The 24,521-nt window shown below is 52.5% G+C and overlaps 1 protein-coding gene across 2 annotated transcripts in view; it reads left to right on the forward strand.

Annotated features, from left to right (window-relative positions):
* Positions 1-864: 864 nt before the first annotated feature.
* smtnl (smoothelin, like) overlaps positions 865-24,521 on the forward strand; it is a 64,747-nt gene continuing 41,090 nt past the window's right edge. For both annotated transcript variants that reach the window (XM_070856900.1, XM_070856901.1), the window contains exon 1: positions 865-1,660. In XM_070856900.1, the coding sequence (XP_070713001.1) occupies positions 1,286-1,660 (375 nt within the window). In that variant the 5' untranslated portion in view covers positions 865-1,285. The remainder of the gene's footprint in view (positions 1,661-24,521) is intronic.

The raw sequence follows: 24,521 nt of genomic DNA on the forward strand, positions 1-24,521 counted from the left end.
CGCACCGAGTCCCGCTCACCCATCACCCACTGTGCTCACTGCCCCGTGTCCTAACTCGCACCGAGTCCCACTCACCCATCACCCCCTGTGCTCACTGCCCCGTGTCCTAACTCGCACCGAGTCCCGCTCACCCATCACCCCCTGTGCTCACTGACCTTCATTGGCTCCCAGTTAAGCAACACCTCGATTTCAAAATTCTCATCCTCGTTTTCAAATCCCTCCATGGCCCTCGCCCCTCCCTATCTCTGTAATCTCCTCCAGCCCCCAACTCCCCGAGATGTCTGCACTCCTCTAATTTTGCCCTCTTGAGCTTCCCTGATTATAATCGCTCCACCATTGGTGGCCGTGCCTTCAGCTGCCTGGGCCCCAAGCTCTGGAACTCCCTCCCTAAACCTCTCTCCCTCTCTTTCCTCCTTTAAGATGCTCCTTAAAGCCGACCTCTTTGACCCAGCTTTTGGTCACCTGCCCCTAATATCTCCTTATGCGGCTCGGTGTCAAATCTTTTTAACCTCACAATCCTCCTGTGAAGCGCCCTGGGATGTTTCACTGTGTTAAAGGCGCGATATAAATACACGTTGTTGTTGTTTGATTTCTCCGAGGTCCTGGGTTGCCCAGAAGCTGTAAGTTGCAACGATTGTGATAAGCAGCGCGGCCTGAGCTGGGGGCTGGGGGCCGGGGGCTGGCCTCCCTCCCCCTGTGTGTGTCGAGGGAGCTCCGTCTCTCCTAGCTCTATCTCCACGCCTCCCTGTGCACTGATAAGGAATGCTTGAATTGGCTGCCGGTATAGTGACAGTGTCTGATTACACGGAGACACAACCCCCACCCGCTCCTCCATCAGCAGTCACCCTCCCCCCCCACCACCCCGCTCCCCGCCTGACAGACAGCTCCAGTCCAGCTGCTCTCTGTCCCCAGCCTCATCCTAATGCGCTCGGCTACAGAGTTTGGCAGCTCGTCTGCTGCTGCCTGACTATTCTTCTCTAATTGAGATTAGACAGCAGATGTGGGGAGAGAGAGCTGGAGGGAGAGGCAGAGAGAGAGAGAGAGGGAGAGAGCGTGACAGAGCGGGAGTGAGAGAGGGCGAGAGGAGAGGGAGAGAGAAGGAGGGAGAGGAGTCAATTTGCAGGGATTGAGTAAACGACAAATCCTGATAAGGAAGGACACAGGAGAGAAGCAAGCAGCCCCGGGGGATATCGGAGGGAAACTTTGAACTTTAAAAGACTCGGAACAATTTGTGCCAACAGGTCGAGGCTGTGTGTGCTCCCGGGACTCTGTCATACCCAACACCATGGAGGCCCCGAGTTTGGCGGATTGCGAGCCCGAGTCGCTCAGGCAGGCAGTGGGCTACTTCGAGGGGACCTTGCGGGAGGCGGTGAGGGAGGTGCACGTGGATATCAGCGCGCTGAAGTGTAATGTGGAGCAACGCATCGAGGACATGCTGCGATTGGTGACACCGCTCTCACACACACTCAGCCACCTCCAGCAAGAAAACAGCGAGCTACGTGACCAAGTGCGCGCCCTGGCCCAGCAAGTGGAGCGCCTGACCACGGCGGCCGGGGGCCATGCCGATCGCGGGGCAGGGGAGCGGACAGAGAGCGGCCAGCTAGCCCCAGGCATCAGCACCGGATGGGCGCATACCCACCGCTTCTCGACCACAACCAACGTAAGTAACTCGGAAACACGCCGGGAACTGGGGCAGAGCAACAACAGTATAATAGTACGGGTCCCACACACACTGACTCTCACTGGGGTACGGGTCCCACACACACTGACTCTCACTGGGGTACGGGTCCCACACACACTGACTCTCACTGGGGTACAGTCCCACACACACTGACTCTCACTGGGGTACGGGTCCCACACACACTGACTCTCACTGGGGTACGGGTCCCACACACACTGACTCTCACTGGGGTACGGGTCCCACACACACCGACTCTCACTGGGGTACGGGTCCCACACACACTGACTCTCACTGGGGTACAGTCCCACACACACCGACTCTCACTGGGGTACGGGTCCCACACACACTGACTCTCACTGGGGTACAGTCCCACACACACACTGACTCTCACTGGGGTACGGGTCCCACACACACACTGACTCTCACTGGGGTACGGGTCCCACACACACTGACTCTCACTGGGGTACGGGTCCCACACACTGACTCTCACTGGGGTACGGGTCCCACACACACTGACTCTCACTGGGGTACAGGTCCCACACACACTGACTCTCACTGGGGTACGGGTCCCACACACACTGACTCTCACTGGGGTACGGGTCCCACACACACTGACTCTCACTGGGGTACAGTCCCACACACACTGACTCTCACTGGGGTACGGGTCCCACACACACTGACTCTCACTGGGGTACGGGTCCCACACACACTGACTCTCACTGGGGTACGGGTCCCACACACACTGACTCTCACTGGGGTACAGGTCCCACACACACTGACTCTCACTGGGGTACGGGTCCCACACACTGACTCTCACTGGGGTACGGGTCCCACACACACTGACTCTCACTGGGGTACAGTCCCACACACACAGACTCTCACTGGGGTACGGGTCCCACACACACTGACTCTCACTGGGGTACGGGTCCCACACACACTGACTCTCACTGGGGTACGGGTCCCACACACACTGACTCTCACTGGGGTACAGGTCCCACACACACTGACTCTCACTGGGGTACGGGTCTCACACACACCGACTCCCACTGGGGTACAGTCCCACACACTGACTCTCACTGGGGTACGGGTCTCACACACACCGACTCCCACTGGGGTACAGTCCCACACACTGACTCTCACTGGGGTACGGGTCCCACACACTGACTCTCACTGGGGTACGGGTCCCACACACTGACTCTCACTGGGGTACGGGTCCCACACACACTGACTCTCACTGGGGTACGGGTCCCACACACACTGACTCTCATTGGGGTACGGGTCCCACACACACCGACTCTCACTGGGGTACGGGTCCCACACACACTGACTCTCACTGGGGTACGGGGCCCACACACAGACTCTCACTGGGGTCCGGGTCCCACACACACACGGACTCTCACTGGGGTACGGGTCCCACACACACAGACTCTCACTGGGGTATGGGTCCCACACATTGACTCTCACTGGGGTACGGGTCCCACACACATTAACTCTCACTGGGGTACGGGTCCCACACACACTGACTCTCACTGGGGTACGGGTCCCACACACACTGACTCTCACTGGGGTACAGTCCCACACACACTGACTCTCACTGGGTTATGGGTCCCACACACACTGACTCTCACTGGGGTACAGTCCCACACACACTGACTCTCACTGGGGTACGGGTCCCACACACACTGACTCTCACTGGGGTACAGTCCCACACACACTGACTCTCACTGGGGTACAGGTCCCACACACACTGACTCTCACTGGGGTACAGTCCCACACACACTGACTCTCACTGGGGTACGGGTCCCACACACACTGACTCTCACTGGGGTAGGGGTTCCATACACACTGACTCTCACTGGGGTACGGGTCCCACACACACAGACTCTCACTGGGGTACGGGTCCCACACACACCGACTCTCACTGGGGTACGGGTCCCACACACACTGACTCTCACTGGGGTACGGGTCCCACACACACTGACTCTCACTGGGGTACGGGTCCCACACACACTGACTCTCACTGGGGTACGGGTCCCACACACACCGACTCTCACTGGGGTACGGGTCCCACACACAGACTCTCACTGGGGTACGGGTCTCACACACACAGACTCTCACTGGGGTACGGGTCCCACACACTGACTCTCACTGGGGTACAGTCCCACACACTGACTCTCACTGGGGTACGGGTCTCACACACACCGACTCCCACTGGGGTACAGTCCCACACACTGACTCTCACTGGGGTACGGGTCCCACACACTGACTCTCACTGGGGTACGGGTCCCACACACTGACTCTCATTGGGGTACGGGTCCCACACACACCGACTCTCACTGGGGTACGGGTCCCACACACACAGACTCTAACTGGGGTACGGGTCCCACACACAGACTCTCACTGGGGTACGGGTCCCACACACACACGGACTCTCACTGGAGTACGGGTCCCACACACAGACTCTCACTGGGGTACGGGTCCCACACACACAGACTCTCACTGGGGTACGGGTCCCACACATTGACTCTCACTGGGGTACGGGTCCCACACACATTGACTCTTACTGGGGTACGGGTCCCACACACACTGACTCTCACTGGGGTACGGGTCCCACACACACTGACTCTCACTGGGGTACAGTCCCACACACACCGACACTCACTGGGGTACGGGTCCCACACACACTGACTCTCACTGGGGTACGGGTCCCACACACACTGACTCTCACTGGGGTACAGTCCCACACACACTGACTCTCACTGGGGTACGGGTCCCACACACACTGACTCTCACTGGGGTACAGTCCCACACACACCGACTCTCACTGGGGTACAGTCCCACACACACTGACTCTCACTGGGGTACGGGTCCCACACACACTGACTCTCACTGGGGTACGGGTCCCACACACACTGACTCTCACTGGGGTACGGGTCCCACACACACTGACTCTCACTGGGGTACGGGTCCCACACACACTGACTCTCACTGGGGTACGGGTCCCACACACACAGACTCTAACTGGGGTACGGGTCCCACACACAGACTCTCACTGGGGTACGGGTCCCACACACACACTGACTCTCACTGGGGTACGGGTCCCACACACACACAGACTCTCACTGGGGTACAGGTCCCACACACACTGACTCTCACTGGGGTACGGGTCCCACACACATTGACTCTCACTGGGGTACGGGTCCCACACACACTGACTCTCACTGGGGTACGGGTCCCACACACACTGACTCTCACTGGGGTACAGTCCCACACACACTGACTCTCACTGGGGTACGGGTCGCACACACACTGACTCTTACTGGGGTACGGGTCCCACACACACCGACTCTCACTGGGGTACGGGTCCCACACACACCGACTCTCACTGGGGTACGGGTCCCACATACACCGACTCTCACTGGGGTACGGGTCCCACACACACTGACTCTCACTCGGGTACAGATCCCACAAACACTGACTCTCACTGGGGTACGGGTCCCACACACACTGACTCTCACGGCGGTATGGGTCCCACACACACTGACTCTCACTGGGGTACGGGTCCCACACACACGGACTCTCACTGGGGTACGGGTCCCACACACACTGACTCTCACTGGGGTACGGGTCCCACATACACCGACTCTCACTGGGGTACGGGTCCCACACACACTGACTCTCACTGGGATACGGGTCCCACACACACTGACTCTCACTGGGGTACAGTGCCACACACACTGACTCTCACTGGGATATGGGTCCCACACACAATGACTCTCACTGGGGTACAGTCCCACACACACTGACACTCATCCTTCAGCTATGAATCTAACTGTAACTTTCGCCACCATATTTGACCAGGGGCATAACATCCTCGCCTGATCCTATCCTCATCTGACATCCATCTCTCAACAGGGGAGATGAGCCAACAATCAGGAGCGGGAACCTTGGCTCACTTTTACCTTCCCCAGGCAATGGCTCGGAGTCTAATTGCAACCCCCCCCCCCAACACAAGAAGCGATCTGCACCCTCTGCACCGACTGAGAGGTGGCACCTGTGGTCTCACTGCCGCTGCTCCGTGCATTTACCCTCAGCCATGGTGGGAGCTGAATGCCATTTACCCACTCCAGAGACTTGAGCACAAAATGTGGGCAGGCACTTCCAGTGCAGTACTGAGGGAGTGCCGAACTGTCGAGGGGGCAATACTGAAGGAGTGCCGAACTGTCGAGTGCGCAATACTGAGGGAGTGCCACATTGTCGGAGGGGCAGTACTAAGGGAATGCCGCACTGTCGGAGGGGCAGTACTGAGGGAGCGCCGCACTGTCGGAGGGGCAGTACTGAGGGAGTGCTGCACTGTCGGAGGGGCAGTACTGAGGGAGTGCTGCACTGTCAGAGAACATAAGAACATAAGAATTAGGAACAGGAGTAGGCCATCTAGCCCCTCGAGCCTGCTCCGCCATTCAACAAGACCATGGCTGATCTGGCCGTGGACTCAGCTCCACTTACCCGCCCGCTCCCCATAACCCTTAATTCCCTTATTGGTTAAAAATCTATCTATCTGTGATTTGAATACATTCAATGAGCTAGCCTCAACTGCTTCCTTGGGCAGAGAATTCCACAGATTCACAACCCGCTGGGAGAAGAAATTCCTTCTCAACTCGGTTTTAAATTGGCTCCCCCGTATTTTGAGGCTGTGCCCCCTAGTTCTAGTCTCCCCGACCAGTGGAAACAACCTCTCTGCCTCTATCTTGTCTATCCCTTTCATTATTTTAAATGTTTCTATAAGATCACCCCTCATCCTTCTGAACTCCAACGAATAAAGACCCAGTCTACTCAATCTATCATCATAAGATAACCCCCTCATCTCCGGAATCAGCCTAGTGAATCGTCTCTGTACCCCACCAAATCAAGTATATCCTTCCTTAAGTAAGGTGACCAAAACTGCCCGCAGTACTCCAGGTGCGGCCTCACCAATACCCTGTACAGTTGCAGAAGGACCTCCCTGCTTTTGTACTCCATCCCTCTCGCAATGAAGGCCAACATTCCATTCACCTTCCTGATTACCTGCTGCACCTGCAAACTAACTTTTTGGGATTCATGCACAAGGACCCCCAGGTCCCTCTGCACCGCAGCATGTTGTAATTTCTCCCCATTCAAATAATATTCCCTTTTACTGTTTTTTTTTCCAAGGTGGATGACCTCACATTGTTCGACATTGCATTCCATCTGCCAAACCTTAGCCCATTCGCTTAACCTATCTAAATCTCTTTGCAGCCTCTGTGTCCTCTACACAACCCGCTTTCCCACTAATCTTAGTGTCATCTGCAAATTTTGTTACACTACACTCTGTCCCCTCTTCCAGGTCATCTATGTATATTGTAAACAGTTGTGGTCCCAGCACCGATCCCTGTGGCACACCACTAACCACCGATTTCCAACCCGAAAAGGACCCATTTATCCCGACTCTGCTTTCTGTTAGCCTGCCAATTCTCAATCCATGCTAATACATTTCCTCTGACTTCGCGTACCTTTATCTTCTGCAGTAACATTTTGTGTGGCACCTTATCGAATGCCTTTTGGAAATCTAAATACACCACATCCATCGGTACACCTCTATCCACCATGCTCGTTATATCCTCAAAGAATTCCAGTAAATTAGTTAAACATGATTTCCCCTTCATGAATTCATGTTGCGTCTGCTTGATTGCACTGTTCCTATCTAGATGTCCCGCTATTTCTTCCTTAATGATAGCTTCAAGCATTTTCCCCACTACAGATGTTAAACTAACCAGCCTATAGTTACCTGCCTTTTGTCTGCCCCCTTTTTTAAACAGAGGCGTTACATTAGCTGCTTTCCAATCCGCTGGTACCTCCCCAGAGTCCAGAGAATTTTGGTAGATTATAACGAATGCATCTGCTATAACTTCCACCATCTCTTTTAATACCCTGGGATGCATTTCATCAGGACCAGGGGACTTGTCTACCTTGAGTCCCATTAGCCTGTCCAGCACTACCCCCCTTGTGATAGTGATTGTCTCAAGGTCCTCCCTTCCCACATTCCTGTGACCAGCAATTTTTGGCATGGTTTTTGTGTCTTCCACTGTGAAGACCGTAGCAAAATAATCTCAGCCATTTCCACATTTCCCATTATTAAATCCCCCTTCTCATCTTCTAAGGGACCAACATTTACTTTAGTCACTCTCTTCCGTTTTAGATATCGATAAAAGCTTTTACTATCTGTTTTTATGTTTTGCGCAAGTTTACTTTCGTAATCTATCTTTCCTTTCTTTATTGCTTTCTTAGTCATTCTTTGCTGTCGTTTAAAATTTTCCCAATCTTCTAGTTTCCCACTAACCTTGGCCACCTTATACACATTGGTTTTTAATTTGATACTCTCCTTTATTTCCTTGGTTATCCACGGCTGGTTATCCCTCCTCTTACAGAGGGGCATTACGAGGGAGCGCCGTACTGTCGGAGGGGCAGTACTGAGGGAGCGCCGCACTGTCGGAGGGACAGTACTGAGGGAGCCCCGCACTGTCGGAGGGGCAGTACTGAGGGAGCGCCGCACTGTCGGAGGGGCAGTACGGAGGGAGCGGCGCACTGTTGGAGGGGCAGTACTGAGGGAGTGCCGCACTGTCGGAGGGGCAGTACGGAGGGAGCGCCGCACTGTCGGAGGGGCAGTACTGAGGGAGCGCCGCACTGTCGGAGGGGCAGTACTGAGGGAGCGCCGCACTGTCGGAGGGGCAGTACTGAGGGAGCGCCGCACTGTCGGAGGGGCAGTACTGAGGGAGCGCCGCACTGTCGGAGGGCCCTATTGAGGGAGTGCTGCACTGTGGGAGCTGTCGGCTTTCGGATGAGACGTTAAACCAGGGCTCAGTCTGTCCTCTCAAATGAACATAAAAGATCCAGGAGCACTATTCTGAGTAAGAGCAGGGGAGTTACCCCGGTGTCCTCGGCAATATTTTATCCCTCAGCCAACATCAATAAAACAGATTATTTGGTCATTATCTCATTGCTGTGTGTGGGAGCTTGCTGTGCGCAAATTGGCTGCTTCGTTTCCCACATTACAGCAGTGACTGTAGAAAGTACTTCAGTGACCGTTAAGTGCTTTGGGATGTTGTGAAAGGTGCTAGTCCTTTCTTTCTGCAAGTGGTTTGTTTAACTGCGAGCGCTGAGCCCTGCTGCAGTCTGCGTGAGTCAGGGGGTGATGGCCTCTGTCCCAGCCATAACACTGCATTAACCCCAACCCCACGCAGTTTGCCCACCCCGGGGTGTGGGTCACAGCAATTTGCTGGCTTGCCTGTGCGCGGGTAGATTAATGGCACCGCCTTGGTTGATTCAGGGCACCCAGCGAGCCGACCAATCGGGGAAGGTCAGGTTTCCCGTAGCCTGCCAATGCCGAGGTTGCTGATCGAAGCAAGGGCTGCGGGTGTTGGACAGGAACCCATCCTCAGCGACCCCCACCCCGGGGTAAGGATTTAGAGCACATGAGCGAGTGTTCCTGCTCCTGCTCACTCTCCAGCGGCACCCACTGCTGGAAGGCGCGAGCGTTTGGGAACGAGCGGTAAACCGCGATGCCCCCAGAGTCGAATAGTCCGTTGACGCCGACTATCTGGAGCTCGCTCAGCGAAGGATGGCGAATTGGACGGCATTCAGGAAGGGGTTTGATGTACACGGGACCTCAGCACACACAGAATCAGCGGTGTTATGAGTAGAACGAGGAAAATGGGGGAGAAAAAAGGAGACATCATATGACCTATCCGTCCACTGCCGCTGCAGTACTTTGAGCGCCCACCAGGGGGTGGGTGGCGATGTTCATCCCACCCTCAGTCTCCAGTCCCCAACCCCCGCTCACTCCCCATGCAACCCCCAAATACCCGGTATCCCCCCTGGATCAGGACCCCGCCGCCTGCAGATCAGGCCACACACGTATCCTGGCAACGCACCAAAGCTGACAGCTGATTCATATTTAATCGCGGTGTAACCACAGACACCAAAGATCACGATGATGTCATCAAACAAACATGTTGAGGAAATTGAAAAAAAAAATCACAACAGATTCACTGAGATTCTTGGAGCAGCCAGGATTGAAACTGTGTAGTGGTGTACCCCGCAGTACTGTACCCCAGTTATACAGTCAGACCTGTACCCCCCCCAGTACTGTACCCCAGTTATACAGTCAGACCTGTACCCCCCCAGTACTGTACCCCAGTTATACAGTCAGACCTGTACCCCCCAGTACTGTACCCCAGTGTTATACGGTGATAGACCTGTACCCACCAGTACTGTACCCAGTGTTATACAGTGACAGACCTGTATCCACCAGTACTGTACCCCAGTGTTATACAGAGACAGACCTGTACCCCACAGTACTGTAGCCCAGTGTTATACAGTGACAGACCTGTACCCCCCAGTACTGTACCCCAGTGTTATACAGAGACAGACCTGTACCCACCAGTACTGTACCCCAGTGTTATACAGTGACACACCTGTACCCACCAGTACTGTACCCCAGTGTTATTTAGTGACAGACCTGTACCCACCAGTACTGTACCCCAGTGTTATACGGTGATAGACCTGTACCCACCAGTACTGTACCCCAGTGTTATACGGTGATAGACCTGTACCCACCAGTACTGTACCCCAGTGTTATACAGCGGCAGACCTGTACCCACCACTACTGTACCCCAGTGTTATACACTGACAGACCTGTACCCACCAGTACTGTACCCCGTGTTATACAGTGACAGACCTGTACCCACCAGTACTGTACCCCAGTGTTATACGGTGACAGACCTGTACCCACCAGTACTGTACCCCAGTGTTATACAGTGACAGACCTGTACCCACCAGTACTGTACCCCAGTGTTATACAGTGACAGACCTGTACCCACCAGTACTGTACCCCAGTGTTATACAGAGACAGACCTGTACCCACCAGTACTGTACCCCAGTGTTATACAGAGACAGACCTGGACCCACCAGTACTGTACCCCAGTGTTATACAGTGACAGACCTGTACCCACCAGTACTGTACCCCAGTGTTATACAGAGACAGACCTGTACCCACCAGTACTGTACCCCAGTGTTATACGGTGATAGACCTGTACCCACCAGTACTGTACCCCAGTGTTATACGGTGATAGACCTGTACCCACCAGTACTGTACCCCAGTGTTATACAGTGACAGACCTGTACCCACTAGTACTGTACCCCAGTGTTATACAGTGACATACCTGTACCCACCAGTACTGTACCCCAGTGTTATACAGTGACACACCTGTACCCACCAGTACTGTACCCCAGTGATATACAGACAGACCTGTACCCCCCAGTACTGTACCCCAGTGTTATACAGAGACAGACCTGTACCCACCAGTACTGTACCCCAGTGTTATACAGTGACACACCTGTACCCACCAGTACTGTACCCCAGTGTTATTCAGTGACAGACCTGTACCCACCAGTACTGTACCCCAGTGTTATACGGTGATAGACCTGTACCCACCAGTACTGTACCCCAGTGTTATACGGTGATAGACCTGTACCCACCAGTATTGTACCCCAGTGTTATACAGCGGCAGACCTGTACCCACCACTACTGTACCCCAGTGTTATACACTGACAGACCTGTACCCACTAGTACTGTACCCCAGTGTTATACGGTGACAGACCTGTACCCACCAGTACTGTACCCCAGTGTTATACAGTGACAGACCTGTACCCACCAGTACTGTACCCCAGTGTTATACAGTGACAGACCTGTACCCACCAGTACTGTACCCCAGTGTTATACAGTGACACACCTGTACCCACCAGTACTGTACCCCAGTGATATACAGTGACAGACCTGTACCCACCAGTACTGTACCCCAGTGTTATACAGTGACACACCTGTACCCACCAGTACTGTACCCCCGTGTTATACAGTGACAGACCTGTACCCACCAGTACTGTACCCCAGTGTTATACAGTGACACACCTGTACCCACCAGTACTGTACCCGTGTGATACAGCGACAGACCTGTACCACGCAGAGAGGGTAGCAGTGATTTGGTGACATCGGAGGAAGCGTTGTAGCAGTTTGGCCGCTCCAGCTGCTTGTGGTAAGGGCAATTGCCCTCTGAGGGGACTTTAAGATAATGGCACTATTTTGGAGAAGAGCAGTGGAGTTCGCCCGGTGTCCTGTCCTGAGGGAGCACCGCACTGTCGGAGGGGCAGTACTGAGGGAGCACCGCACTGTCGGAGGGGCAGTACTGAGGGAGCACCGCACTGTCGGAGGGGCAGTACTGAGGGAGCACCGCACTGTCGGAGGGGCAGTACTGAGGGAGCACTGCACTGTCGGAGGGGCAGTACTGAGGGAGTGCCGCACTGTCGGAGGGGCAGTACTGAGGGAGCACCGCACTGTCGGAGGGGCAGTACTGAGGGAGTGCTGCACTGTCGGAGGGGCAGTACTGAGGGAGTGCTGCACTGTCGGAGGGGCAGTACTGAGGGAGTGCCGCACTGTGGGAGGGACAGTACTGAGGGAGCGCCGCACTGTCGGAGGGGCAGTACTGAGGGAGTGCCGCACTGTCGGAGGGGCAGTACTGAGGGAGTGCCGCACTGTCGGAGGGGCAGCACTGAGGGAGTGCTGCACTGTCGGAGGGGCAGTACTGAGGGAGCGCCGCACTGTCGGAGGGGCAGTACTGAGGGAGCGCCACACTGTCGGAGGGGCGGTACTGAGGGAGTGCCGCACTGTTGGAGTCTTTCGGATGAGACATTAAACCGTCTGCTCTCTCAGGTGGATGTAAAAGATCCCACGGCACTATTCGGAGAAGAGCAGGGGAGTTCTCCCCGGTGTCCAGGGGCCAATATTTATTCCTCAACCAACATCATTAAAACAGGTTACCTGGTCATTGTCACAGTGCTGTTTGTGGAAGCTTGCTGTGCGCAACTTAACTGCCATGTTTTCTACATTGCAAAAGTGACTACACTTCAAAAAAAAGTTCTTCATTGGCTGTGAAGCGCTTTGGGACGTCCTGAGGTTCCGATAGGCGCTATAAAAATGCTTGTCTCTTTATTCAGGAAAAGGAACCCACACTAGATTGTGTGAGCTGATTGGTCTGTGGGATATGAGATAATCAGTGATCAATGTGATAAAATGGGGGAGATGTAACATGAGCTCCCGGCTCACTATCGCCCACAGTGCGCAAAGGGACAGGGAGCGAGATGGCGAGAGATAGACTGGCAGAAAGAGATGTAGACTGAGACAGAGAGCGAGCGACAGAGATAAACAGAGAGATAGAGAGAAGAGACAGAGGTCGCCAGATATAAAGACAGATTGAGAGGGACAGAGTGACGGAGAGTGAGATAGAGACAAGAGGAGAGATGCAGATGGTGAGCAAGTGAGAGAAAGGAGAGAGATGAGGAGCGATAGACTGGCAGAGAGATATAGAAAGAGACAGCGAGTGAGAGAGAGGCAGAGTGACGGAGAGAGAGTGAGGCAGAGAGAGGAAAGAGAGGCACCCAGAGAGAGAGGGTGAGATGGAGGCAAGGTGCTTGGAGGACAGGAGGGATCAAGATGGTTTTGTGCCCAATACGAAAGCTGACCAACCTTATGCAAATGGTGCTAGTTGCCATAACAATAAAATCTCTGACAGATAAGGGCATTCTCTGCTGCTCACAAATAGCCTGCACCCAGAGTGAAAGATTCACCATCTGGGAGACATCTCGACTCAGCATCTATAACCCAGGCAGCATTCTAGTTAAAAACCCCACGCTCATTCAGCTGAGGGATGTCAGTGTACGGGTTAGATACAGAGTAAAGCTCCCTCGACACTGTCCCATCAAACAATCCCAGGGCAGGTACAGGGGGTTAGATACAGAGTAAAGCTCCCTCTACACTGTCCCATCAAACACTCCCAGGGCAGGTACAGCACTGGGTTAGATACAGAGTAAAGCTCCCTCTACACTGTCCCATCAAACACTCCCAGGGCAGGTACAGCATGGGGTTAGATACAGAGTAAAGCTCCCTCTACACTGTCCCCATCAAACACTCCCAGGGCAGGTACAGGGGGTTAGATACAGAGTAAAGCTCCCTCTACACTGTCCCATCAAACACTCCCAGGGCAGGTACAGCACGGGGTTAGATACAGAGTAAAGCTCCCTCTACACTGTCCCATCAAACACTCCCAGGGCAGGTACAAGGGGTTAGATACAGAGTAAAGCTCCCATGGAAAGGGTGTGTCTGTGTTGTTGTGGGAACATAGAAAATAGGTGCAGCAGTCGGCTCTTCGGCCCTTCGAGCCTGCACCATCATTCAATATGATCATGGCTGATCATGCAACTTCAGTACCCCATTCCTGCTTTCTCTCCATACCCCTTGATCCCTTTAGCTGTAAGGGCCACATCTAACTCCGTTTTGAATATATCTAATGAACTGGCCTCAACAACTTTCTGTGGTAGAGAATTCCACAGGTTCACAATTCTCTTGAGTGAAGAAGTTTCTCCTCATCTCAGTCCTAAATGGCTTACCTCTTATCCTGAGACTGTGACCCCTGGTTCTGGACTTTCCCCAACATCGGGAACATTCTTCCTGCATCTAACCTGTCTAATCCTGTCAGAATTGTATATGTTTCTATGAGATCCCCTCTCATCCTTCTAAACGCCAGTGTATAAAGGCCCAGTTGATCCAGTATCTCCTCATATGTCAGTCCTGCCATCCCTGGAATCATTCTGGTGAACCTTCGCTGCACTCCCTCAATAGCAAGAACGTCCTTCCTCAGATTAGGAGACCAAAACTGAATACAATATTTCAGGTGAGGCCTCACTAAGGCCCTGTACAACTGCAGTAAGACCTCCCTGCTCCTATACTCAAATCCCCTCGCTATGGAGGCCAACATACCATTTGCCTTCTTCACCACCTGCTGTACCTGCATGCCAACCTTCAGTGACTGATGAACCATGACACCCAGGTCTCGCTGCACCTCCCCTTTTCCTAATCTGCCGCCATTCAGATAATATTCTGCCTTCGTGTTTTTGCCACCAAAGTGGATAATCTCACATTTATCCACATTATACTGTATTTGCCATGCATTTGCCCACTCACCTAACCTGAACAAGTCACCCTGCAGCCTCCTAGCATCCTCCTCACAGCTCACAGTGCCACCCAGCTTAGTGTCATCTGCAAACTTGGAGATATTACATTCAATTCCTTCGTCTAAATCATCCTGTCACTGCTTTCCAAATGCGCTGCTATTACGTCTTTAATAATTGATTCCAACATTTTCCCCACTACCGATGTCAGGCTAACCGGTCTATAATTCCTGTTTTCTCTCTCCCTCCTTTTTTAAAAAGTGGGGTTACATTAGCTACCCTCCAGTCCATAGGAACTGATCCGGAGTCTATAGAATGTTGGAAAATGATCACCAATGCATCCACTATTTCTAGGGCCACTTCCTTAAGTACTCTGGGATGCAGACTATCAGGCCTGGGGATTTATCGACCTTCAATCCCATCAATTTCCCCAACACAATTTCCTGACTAATGAGGATTTCCTTCAGTTCCTCCTTCTCGCTTGACCCTCGGTCACCTAGTATTTACGGAAGGTTATTTGTGTCTTCCTTAGTGAAAACAGAACCAAAGTATTTGTTCAATGGGTCTGCCATTTCTTTGTTCCCCATTATAAATTCACCTGAATCTGACTGCAAAGGACCTGCGTTGGTCTTCACTAATCTTTTTCTCTAAAGTTGAATAGCTTGTCAATACTCATGAAGAACCCAAGACAAATACTGATGCTGACAGAGTAGGGAAGGACCCGCTTGGTATGTGTGGCTCAGGATCACACCATGCTGTACAATTACCTATTGATTAATCTGCACCTGAAGGGTTAATTATGTTTCCGTGGTAACTGGAATTTACAGAGCCCGCCCGCTCCACCTGCTGAGTGACAGATCAGTGAATCAACTCTCGATAATCGAGGCCAGGACACAGCCTTCCTCCAACTAGGTCATCCCCGATCTGTGCGATGGTGGGGCTTGGGCACAGGCTGCACGGAGGGTTGAAGGGTTCCAGCCACAATCAACCTCAGGGAGCAGCGAAGAGCTGTCTCAATATGGCCACTTCACCAAGAGGTCCCCTGCCTTCCCTGGAGTCTCAGCCGTGGCTCAGTGGGCAGCTCTCTCGCTTCTGAGCCACAAGGTTGTTGGTTCAAATCTCACTCCAGAGACTCGAGCCACATAACCCCAGTGCAGGACTGAGGGAGCGCCGCACTGTCGGAGGGGCAGTACTGAGGGAGCGCCGCACTGTCGGAGGGGCAGTACTGAGGGAGCGCCGCACTGTCGGAGGGGTGGTACTGAGGGAGCGCCGCACTGTCGGAGGGGCAGTACTGAGGGAGCGCCGCACTGTCGGAGGGGTGGTACTGAGGGAGCGCCGCACTGTCGGAGGGGCTGTACTGAGGGAGCGCCGCACTGTCGGAGGGGCAGTACTGAGGGAGCACCGAACAGTCGGAGGGGCAGTACTGAGGGAGCGCCGCACTGTCGGAGGGGCAGTACTGAGGGAGTGCCGCACTGTCGGAGGGGCAGTACTGAGGGAGTGCCGCACTGTCGGAGGGGCAGTACTGAGGGAGCACCGAACAGTCGGAGGGGCAGTACTGAGGGAGTGCCGCACTGTCGGAGGGGCAGTACTGAGGGAGCACCGCACCGTCGGAGGGGCAGTACTGAGGGAGCACCGCAATGTCAGAGGGGCAGTACTGAGGGAGCGCCACGCTGTCGGAGGGGCAGTACTGAGAGAGCGCCGCAGTGTCGAAGGGGCAGTACTGAGGGAGCGCCGCACTGTCAGAGGGGCAGTACTGAGGGAGCGCCGCACTGTCGGAGGGGCAGTACTGAGAGAGCGCCGCACTGTCAGAGGGGCAGTACTGAGGGAGCGCCGCACTGTCGGAGGGACAGTACTGAGGGAGCGCCGCACTGTCGGAGGGGCAGTACTGAGGGAACGCCGCACTGTCAGAGGGGCAGTACTGAGGGAGCGCCGCACTGTCGGAGGGGTGGTACTGAGGGAGCGCCGCACTGTCGGAGGGGCAGTACTGAGGGAGCGCCGCACTGTCGGAGGGGCGGTACTGAGGGAGCGCCGCACTGTCGGAGGGGCGGTACTGAGGGAGCGCTGCACTGTCGGAGGGGCAGTACTGAGGGAGCGCCGCACTGTCGGAGGGGCAGTACTGAGGGAGCGCCGCACTGTCGGAGGGGCAGTACTGAGGGAGCGCCGCACTGTCGGAGGGGCAGTACTGAGGGAGCGCCGCACTGTCGGAGGGGCAGTACTGAGGGAGCGCCGCACTGTCGGAGGGGCAGTACTGAGGGAGCGCCGCACTGTCGGAGGGGCGGCGGTACTGAGGGAGTGCCACTGTCCGAGTTGCCTGGATGTGACGTTAAACCGAGGTCCCGTCTGCTCTCTCAGATGGGCATGAAAGATCCCATGGCCACGATTGGAAGAAGAACAGGGGAGTCCTCCCCGCGTCCTGGCTGAGCCCCACAGTCCAGTGGGGGCAGCGGCCAATATCGGGAGCATCGTCCCCCCGACTGTAAGATGCAGCCAGCCCATAATTCCATTGCTGGTCGGCTGCCGCTGGGTCAGTACGTCAGCTAGTCGGGTCAGGGGTCACTCGGGCTCTTGTTCAAGTCCGGGGTCACTCGCTGCCACAGGGAGGGGTTGAGGCGAATAGTATCGATGTATTTAAGGGGAAGCTGGATAAACACATGGGGGAGGAAGGATTAGGATAGGTGATAAGGCGGGATAGAAACATAGAAAATAGGTGCAGGAGTAGGCCATTCGGCCCTTCGAGCCTGCACCACCATTCAATAAGATCATGGCTGATCATTCACCTCAGTACCCCTTTCCTGCTTTCTCTCCATACCCCTTGATCCCTTTAGCCGTAAGGGCCATATCTAACTCCCTCTTGAATATATCCAATGAACTGGCATCAACAACTCTCTGCAGTAGGGAATTCCACAGGTTAACAACTCTCTGAGTGAAGAAGTTTCTCCTCATGTCAGTCCTAAATGGCTTACCCCTTATCCTAAGACTGTGTCCCCTGGTTCTGGACTTTCCCAACATTGGGAACATTCTTCCCGCATCTAACCTGTCCAGTCCCATCAGAATCTTATACGTTTCTATGAGATCCCCTCTCATCCTTCTAGACTCCAATGTATAAACATAGAAACATAGAAAATAGGTGCAGGAGTAGGCCATTCGGCCCTTCTAGCCTGCACCGCCATTCAATGAGTTCATGGCTGAACATGCAACTTCAGTACCCCATTCCTGCTTTCTCGCCATACCCCTTGATCCCCCTAGTAGTAAGGACTTCATCTAACTCCTTTTTGAATATATTTAGTGAATTGGCCTCAACAACTTTCTGTGGTAGAGAATTCCACAGGTTCACCACTCTCTGGGTGAAGAAGTTTCTCCTCATCTCGGTCCTAAATGGCTTACCCCTTATCCTTAGACTGTGACCTCTGGTTCTGGACTTCCCCAACATTGGGAACATTCTTCCTGCATCTAACCTGTCTAAACCCATCAGAATTTTAAACGTTTCTATGAGGTCCCCTCTCATTCTTCTGAACTCCAGTGAATACAAGCCCAGTTGATCCAGTCTTTCTTGATAGGTCAGTCCCGCCATCCCGGGAATCAGTCTGGTGAACCTTCGCTGCACTCCCTCAAAAGCAAGAATGTCCTTCTTCAGGTTAGGAGACCAAAACTGTACACAATACTCCAGGTGTGGCCTCACCAAGGCCCTGTACAACTGTAGTAACACCTCCCTGCCCCTGTACTCAAATCCCCTCGCTATGAAGGCCAACATGCCATTTGCTTTCTTAACCGCCTGCTGTACCTGCATGCCAACCTTCAATGACTGATGTACCATGACACCCAGGTCTCGTTGCACCTCCCCTTTTCCTAATCTGTCACCATTCAGATAATAGTCTGTCTCTCTGTTTTTACCACCAAAGTGGATAACCTCACATTTATCCACATTATACTTCATCTGCCATGCATTTGCCCACTCACCTAACCTATCCAAGTCGCTCTGCAGCCTCATAGCATCCTCCTCGCAGCTCACACTGACACCCAACTTAGTGTCATCCGCAAATTTGGAGATACTACATTTAATCCCCTCGTCTAAATCATTAATGTACAGTGTAAACAGCTGGGGCCCCAGCACAGAACCTTGCGGTACCCCACTAGTCACTGCCTGCCATTCTGAAAAGTACCCATTTACTCCTACTCTTTGCTTCCTGTCTGACAACCAGTTCTCAATCCATGTCAGCACACTGCCCCCAATCCCATGTGCTTTAACTTTGCACATTAATCTCTTGTGTGGGACCTTGTCGAAAGCCTTCTGAAAGTCCAAATATACCACATCAACTGGTTCTCCCTTGTCCACACTACTGGAAACATCCTCAAAAAATTCCAGAAGATTTGTCAAGCATGATTTCCCTTTCACAAATCCATGCTGACTTGGACCTATCATGTCACCTCTTTCCAAATGCGCTGCTATGACATCCTTAATAATTGATTCCATCATTTTACCCACTACCGATGTCAGGCTGACCGGTCTATAATTCCCTGTTTTCTCTCTCCCTCCTTTTTTAAAAAGTGGGGTTACATTGGCTACCCTTCACTCGATAGGAACTGATCCAGAGTCAATGGAATGTTGGAAAATGACTGTCAATGCATCTGCTATTTCCAAGGCCACCTCCTTAAGTACTCTGGGATGCAGTCCATCAGGCCCTGGGGATTTATCGGCCTTCAATCCCATCAATTTCCCCAACACAATTTCCCGACTAATAAGGATTTCCCTCAGTTCCTCCTCCTTACTCGACCCTCTGACCCCTTTTATATCCGGAAGGTTGTTTGTGTCCTCCTTAGTGAATACCGAACCAAAGTACTTGTTCAATTGGTCTGCCTTTTCTTTGTTCCCCGTTATGACTTCCCCTGATTCTGACTGCAGGGGACCTACGTTTGTCTTCACTAACCTTTTTCTCTTTACATATCTATAGAAACTTTTGCAATCCGCCTTAATGTTCCCTGCAAGCTTCTTCTCGTACTCTATTTTCCCTGCCCTAATCAAACCCTTTGTCCTCCTCTGCTGAGTTCTAAATTTCTCCTAGTCCCCGGGTTCGCTGCTATTTCTGGCCAATTTGTATGCCACTTCCTTGGCTTTAATACTATCCCTGATTTCCCTTGATAGCCACGGTTGAGCCACCTTCCCTTTTTTATTTTTACGCCAGACAGGAATGTACAATTGTTGTAGTTCATCCATGCGGTCTCTAAATGTCTGCCATTGCCCATCCACAGTCAACCCCTTCAGTATCATCCGCCAATCTATTCTAGCCAATTCACGCCTCATACCTTCAGAGTTACCCTTCTTTAAGTTCTGGACCATGGTCTCTGAATTAACTGTTTCATTCTCCATCCTAATGCAGAATTCCACCATATTATGGTCACTCTTCCCCAAGGGGCCTCGCACAACGAGATTGCTAATTAATCCTCCTCATTACACAACACCCAGTCTAAAGGCCCAGTTGATCCAGTCTCTCCTCATATGTCAGTCCTGCCATCCCGGGAATCAGTCTGGTGAACCTTCGCTGCACTCCCTCAATAGCAAGAACGTCCTTCCTCAGATTAGGAGACCAAAACTGAACACAATATTCCAGGTGAGGCCTCACCAAGGCCCTGTACAACTGCAGTAAGACCTCCCTGCTCTTATACTCAAATCCCCTAGCTATGAAGGCCAACATACCATTTGCCTTCTTCACCGCCTGCTGTACCTGCATGCCAACTTTCAATGACTGATGAACCGTGACACCCAGGTCTCGTTGCCCCTCCCCTTTTCCTAATCTGCCACCATTCAGATAATATTCTGTCTTCGCGTTTTTGCCCCCAAAGTGGATAACCTCACACTTATCCACATTATACTGCATCTGCTATGCATTTGCCCACTCACCTAAACCTGTCCAAGTCACCCTGCAGCCTCTTAGCGTCCCCCTCACAGCTCACACCGCCACCCAGTTTAGTGTCATCTGCAAACTTGGAGATATTACACTCAATTCATTCATCCAAATCATTGATGTATATTGTAAAGAGCTGGGGTCCTAGCACTGAGCCCTGCGGCACTCCACTAGTCGCTGTCTGCCATTCTGAAAAGGTCCCATTTATCCTGACTCTCTGCTTCCTGTCTGCCAACCAGTTCTCTATCGACATCAGTATATTACCCCCAATACCATGTGCTTTGATTTTGCACATCAATCTCTTGTGTGGGACCTTGTCAAAAGCCTTTTGAAAGTCCAAATACACCACATCCACTGGTTCTCCCTTGTCCACTCTACTAGTTACATCCTCAAAAAATTCCAGAAGATTTGTCAAGCATGATTTCCCTTTCATAAATCCATGCTGACTTGGACTGATCCTGTCACTGCTTTCCAAATGTGTTGCTATTTCATCTTTAATAATTGATTCCAACATTTTCCCCACTACTGATGTCAGGTTAACCGGTCTATAATTACCCGTTTTCTCTCTCCCTCCTTTTTTAAAAAGTGGTGTTACATTAGCTACCCTCCAGTCCATAGGAACTGATCCCGAGTCGATAGACTATTGGAAAATGATCACCAATGTATCCACTATTTCTAGGGCCACTTTCTTAAGTACTCTGGGATGCAGACTATCAGGCCCTGGGGATTTATCGGCCTTCAATCCCATCAATTTCCCTAACACAATTTCCCGACTAATAAGGATATCCTTCAGTTCCTCCTTCTCGCTAGACCCTCGGTCCCCTAGTATTTACGGAAGGTTATTTGTGTCTTCCTTATTGAAGACTGAACGGAAGTATTTGTTCAATTGGTCTGCCATTTCTTTGTTCCCCATTATAAATTCACCTGAATCCGACTGCAAGGGACCTACGTTTGTCTTCACTAATCTTTTTCTCTTCACATATTTATAGAAGCTTTTGCAGTCAGTTTTTATGTTCCCAGCAAGCTTCTTCTCGTACTCTATTTTCCCCTCCTAATTAAATCCTTTGTCCTCCTCTGCTGAATTCTAAATTTCTCCCAGTTCTGAAGTTTGCTGCTTTTTCTAGCCAATTTATATGCCTCTTCCTTGGATTTAACACTATCCTTAATTTCCCTTGTTAGCCACAGTTGAGCCACCTTCCCCATTTTATTTTTACTCCAGACAGGGATGTACAATTGCTGAAGTTCATCCATGTGATCTTTAAATGTTTGCCATTGCTTATCCACTGTCAACCCTTTAAGTATCCTTTGCCAGTCTATTCTAGCCAATTCACGCCTCATACCATCGAAGTTACCTTTCCTTAAGTTCAGGACCCTAGTTTCTGAATTAACTGTATCACTCTCCATCCTAATAAAGAATTCTACCATGTTATGGTCACTCTTCCCCAAGGGGTATCGCACAACAAGATTGCTAATTAGTCCTTTCTCATTACACATCACTCAGTCTAGGATGGCCAGCTCCCTGGTTGGTTCCTCGACATATTGGTCTAGAAAACCATCCCTAATACACTCCAGGAAATCCTCCTCCACCGCATTGCTACCAGTTTGGTTCGCCCAATCAATATGTAGATTAAAGTCGCCCATGATAACTGCTGTACCTTTATTGCACACATCCCTAATTTCTTGTTTGATGCTGTCCCCAACCTCACTACTACTGTTTGGTGGTCTGTACACAACTCCCACTAGCGTTTTCTGCCCCTTGGTATTCTGCAGCTCCACCCATACCGATTCCACATCATCCAAGCTAATGTCCTTTTTTATTATTGCATTAATTTCCTCTTTAACCAGCAATGCCACCCCACCTCCTTTTCCTTTCTGTCTATCCTTCCTAAATCTTGAATACCCCTGGATGTTGAGTTCCCAGCCTTGGTCACCCTGGAGCCATGTCTCCGTGATGCCAATTACATCATATCCGTAAACTGCTATCTGCGCAGTTAATTCATCCACCTTATTCCGAATACTCCTCGCATTGAGGCACAGAGCCTTCAGGCTTGTCTTTTTAACACACTTTGCCCCTTTAGAATTTTGCTGTAATGTGGCCCTTTTTGCTTGTACCTTGGGTTTCTCTGCCCCCCACTTTTACTTTTCTTCTTTCTATTTTTTGCTTCTGCCCCCATTCTACTTCCCTCTCTCTCCCTGCATCGGTTCCCATCCCCCTGCCATATTAGTTTAACTCTTCCCCAACAGCACTAGCAAACACTCCCCCTCGGACATTGGTTCCGGTCCTGCCCAGATGCAGACCGTCCGGTTTGTACTGGTCCCACCTCCCCCAGAACCGGTTCCAGTGTCCCAGGAATTTGAATCCCTCCCTGCTGCACCACTCCTCAAGCCACGTATTCATCTGCGCTATCCTGCGATTCCTACTCTGACTAGCACGTGGCACTGGTAGCAATCCTGAGATTACTACTTTTGAGGTCCTACTTTTTAATTTGAAGTAGGGTGGGAGGAGGCTGGTGTGGACACCGGTGTAGATGATTCCAACGCTCTCCTGGCTGGCCTCCCACCTTCGACCCTCCATAAACTTCAGCTCATTCCAACTCTCGGCTGCCCCGTGTCTTAACTCGCACCGAGTCCCGCTCACCCATCACCCCCTGTGCTCGCTGCCCCGTGTCCTAACTCGCACCGAGTCCTGCTCACCCATCACTCCCTGTGCTCACTGCCCCGTGTCCTAACTCGCACCGAGTCCCACTCACCCATCACCCCCTGTGCTCACTGCCCCGTGTCCTAACTCGCACCGAGTCCCACTCACCCATCACCCCCTGTGCTCACTGCCCCGTGTCCTAACTCGCACTGCGTCCCACTCACCCATCACCCCCTGTGCTCACTGCCCCGTGTCCTAACTCGCACCGAGTCCCACTCACCCATCACCCCCTGTGCTCACTGCCCCGTGTCCTAACTCGCACCGAGTCCCACTCACCCATCACCCCCTGTGCTCACTGCCCCGTGTCCTAACTCGCACCGAGTCCCACTCACCCATCACCCCCTGTGCTCGCTGACTACATTGCCTTCCGGTCCGGCAACGCCTCGATTTTAAAATTCCCATCCTTGTGTTCAAATCCCCCCATGGCCTCCTCCTCCCTATCTCTGTAACCCCCTCCAGCCCCACAACTCCCCGAGATCTCTGCGCTCCTCTAATTCTGGCCTCTTGCGCATTCCCAATTTTCAGCTGCCTGGGCCCCAAGCTCTGGAATTCCTTCCCTAAACCTCTCCGCTTCTCTCTCCTCCTTTCAGATGCTCCATGAAACCTACTTTGACCGAGCTTTTGGGCACCTGTCCTAATTTAGCTTTATGTGGCTCGGTGTCAGATCCTGTTTGATTGGCTGTGAAGCACCTTGGGACGTTTTACTGTGTTAAAGCTGCTATGTAACGGCTTGTTTCTGTGTGTTGTAAATTCTCCGTAATGAACATTGCCGAGTTTACACCTCGGGAACAAGCCTCTGGGGAAAGATCCCGGATCTGGAGCCTGACGTGTGGGGGCAGATGCTCCGACTGAAGACACAGACGCAGGATTTAAATACACCGTTTACTGAGCCTCCCTGGTCTCCAGGCCCCTCGCTGCTTAACTATTTAATAAGGTGGCAGCAAATCTTCCAATCCGGTGAAGAGAGTGCCGGGGGTGGGGGGGGGAGAGGGTCTGCACAGAGACGTGTGGGGTCTGGGAGCAGGCGAGTGCTTAATTGTGGGGTCCATGGAGCGGGCAGGGTTACAGTTCGGCCCTGGCTGCTCCCAAACTCTTTTCTGGTTTCCCCGATATCCCAATGCACGGCTGCAGGGACGCTGCCTTTAGCCCCCGTGTTTCACAGAATGGT

This window comes from Pristiophorus japonicus, chromosome 16 (assembly GCF_044704955.1).
Source record: "Pristiophorus japonicus isolate sPriJap1 chromosome 16, sPriJap1.hap1, whole genome shotgun sequence".
NCBI classification, from domain to species: Eukaryota; Metazoa; Chordata; class Chondrichthyes; family Pristiophoridae; genus Pristiophorus; species Pristiophorus japonicus.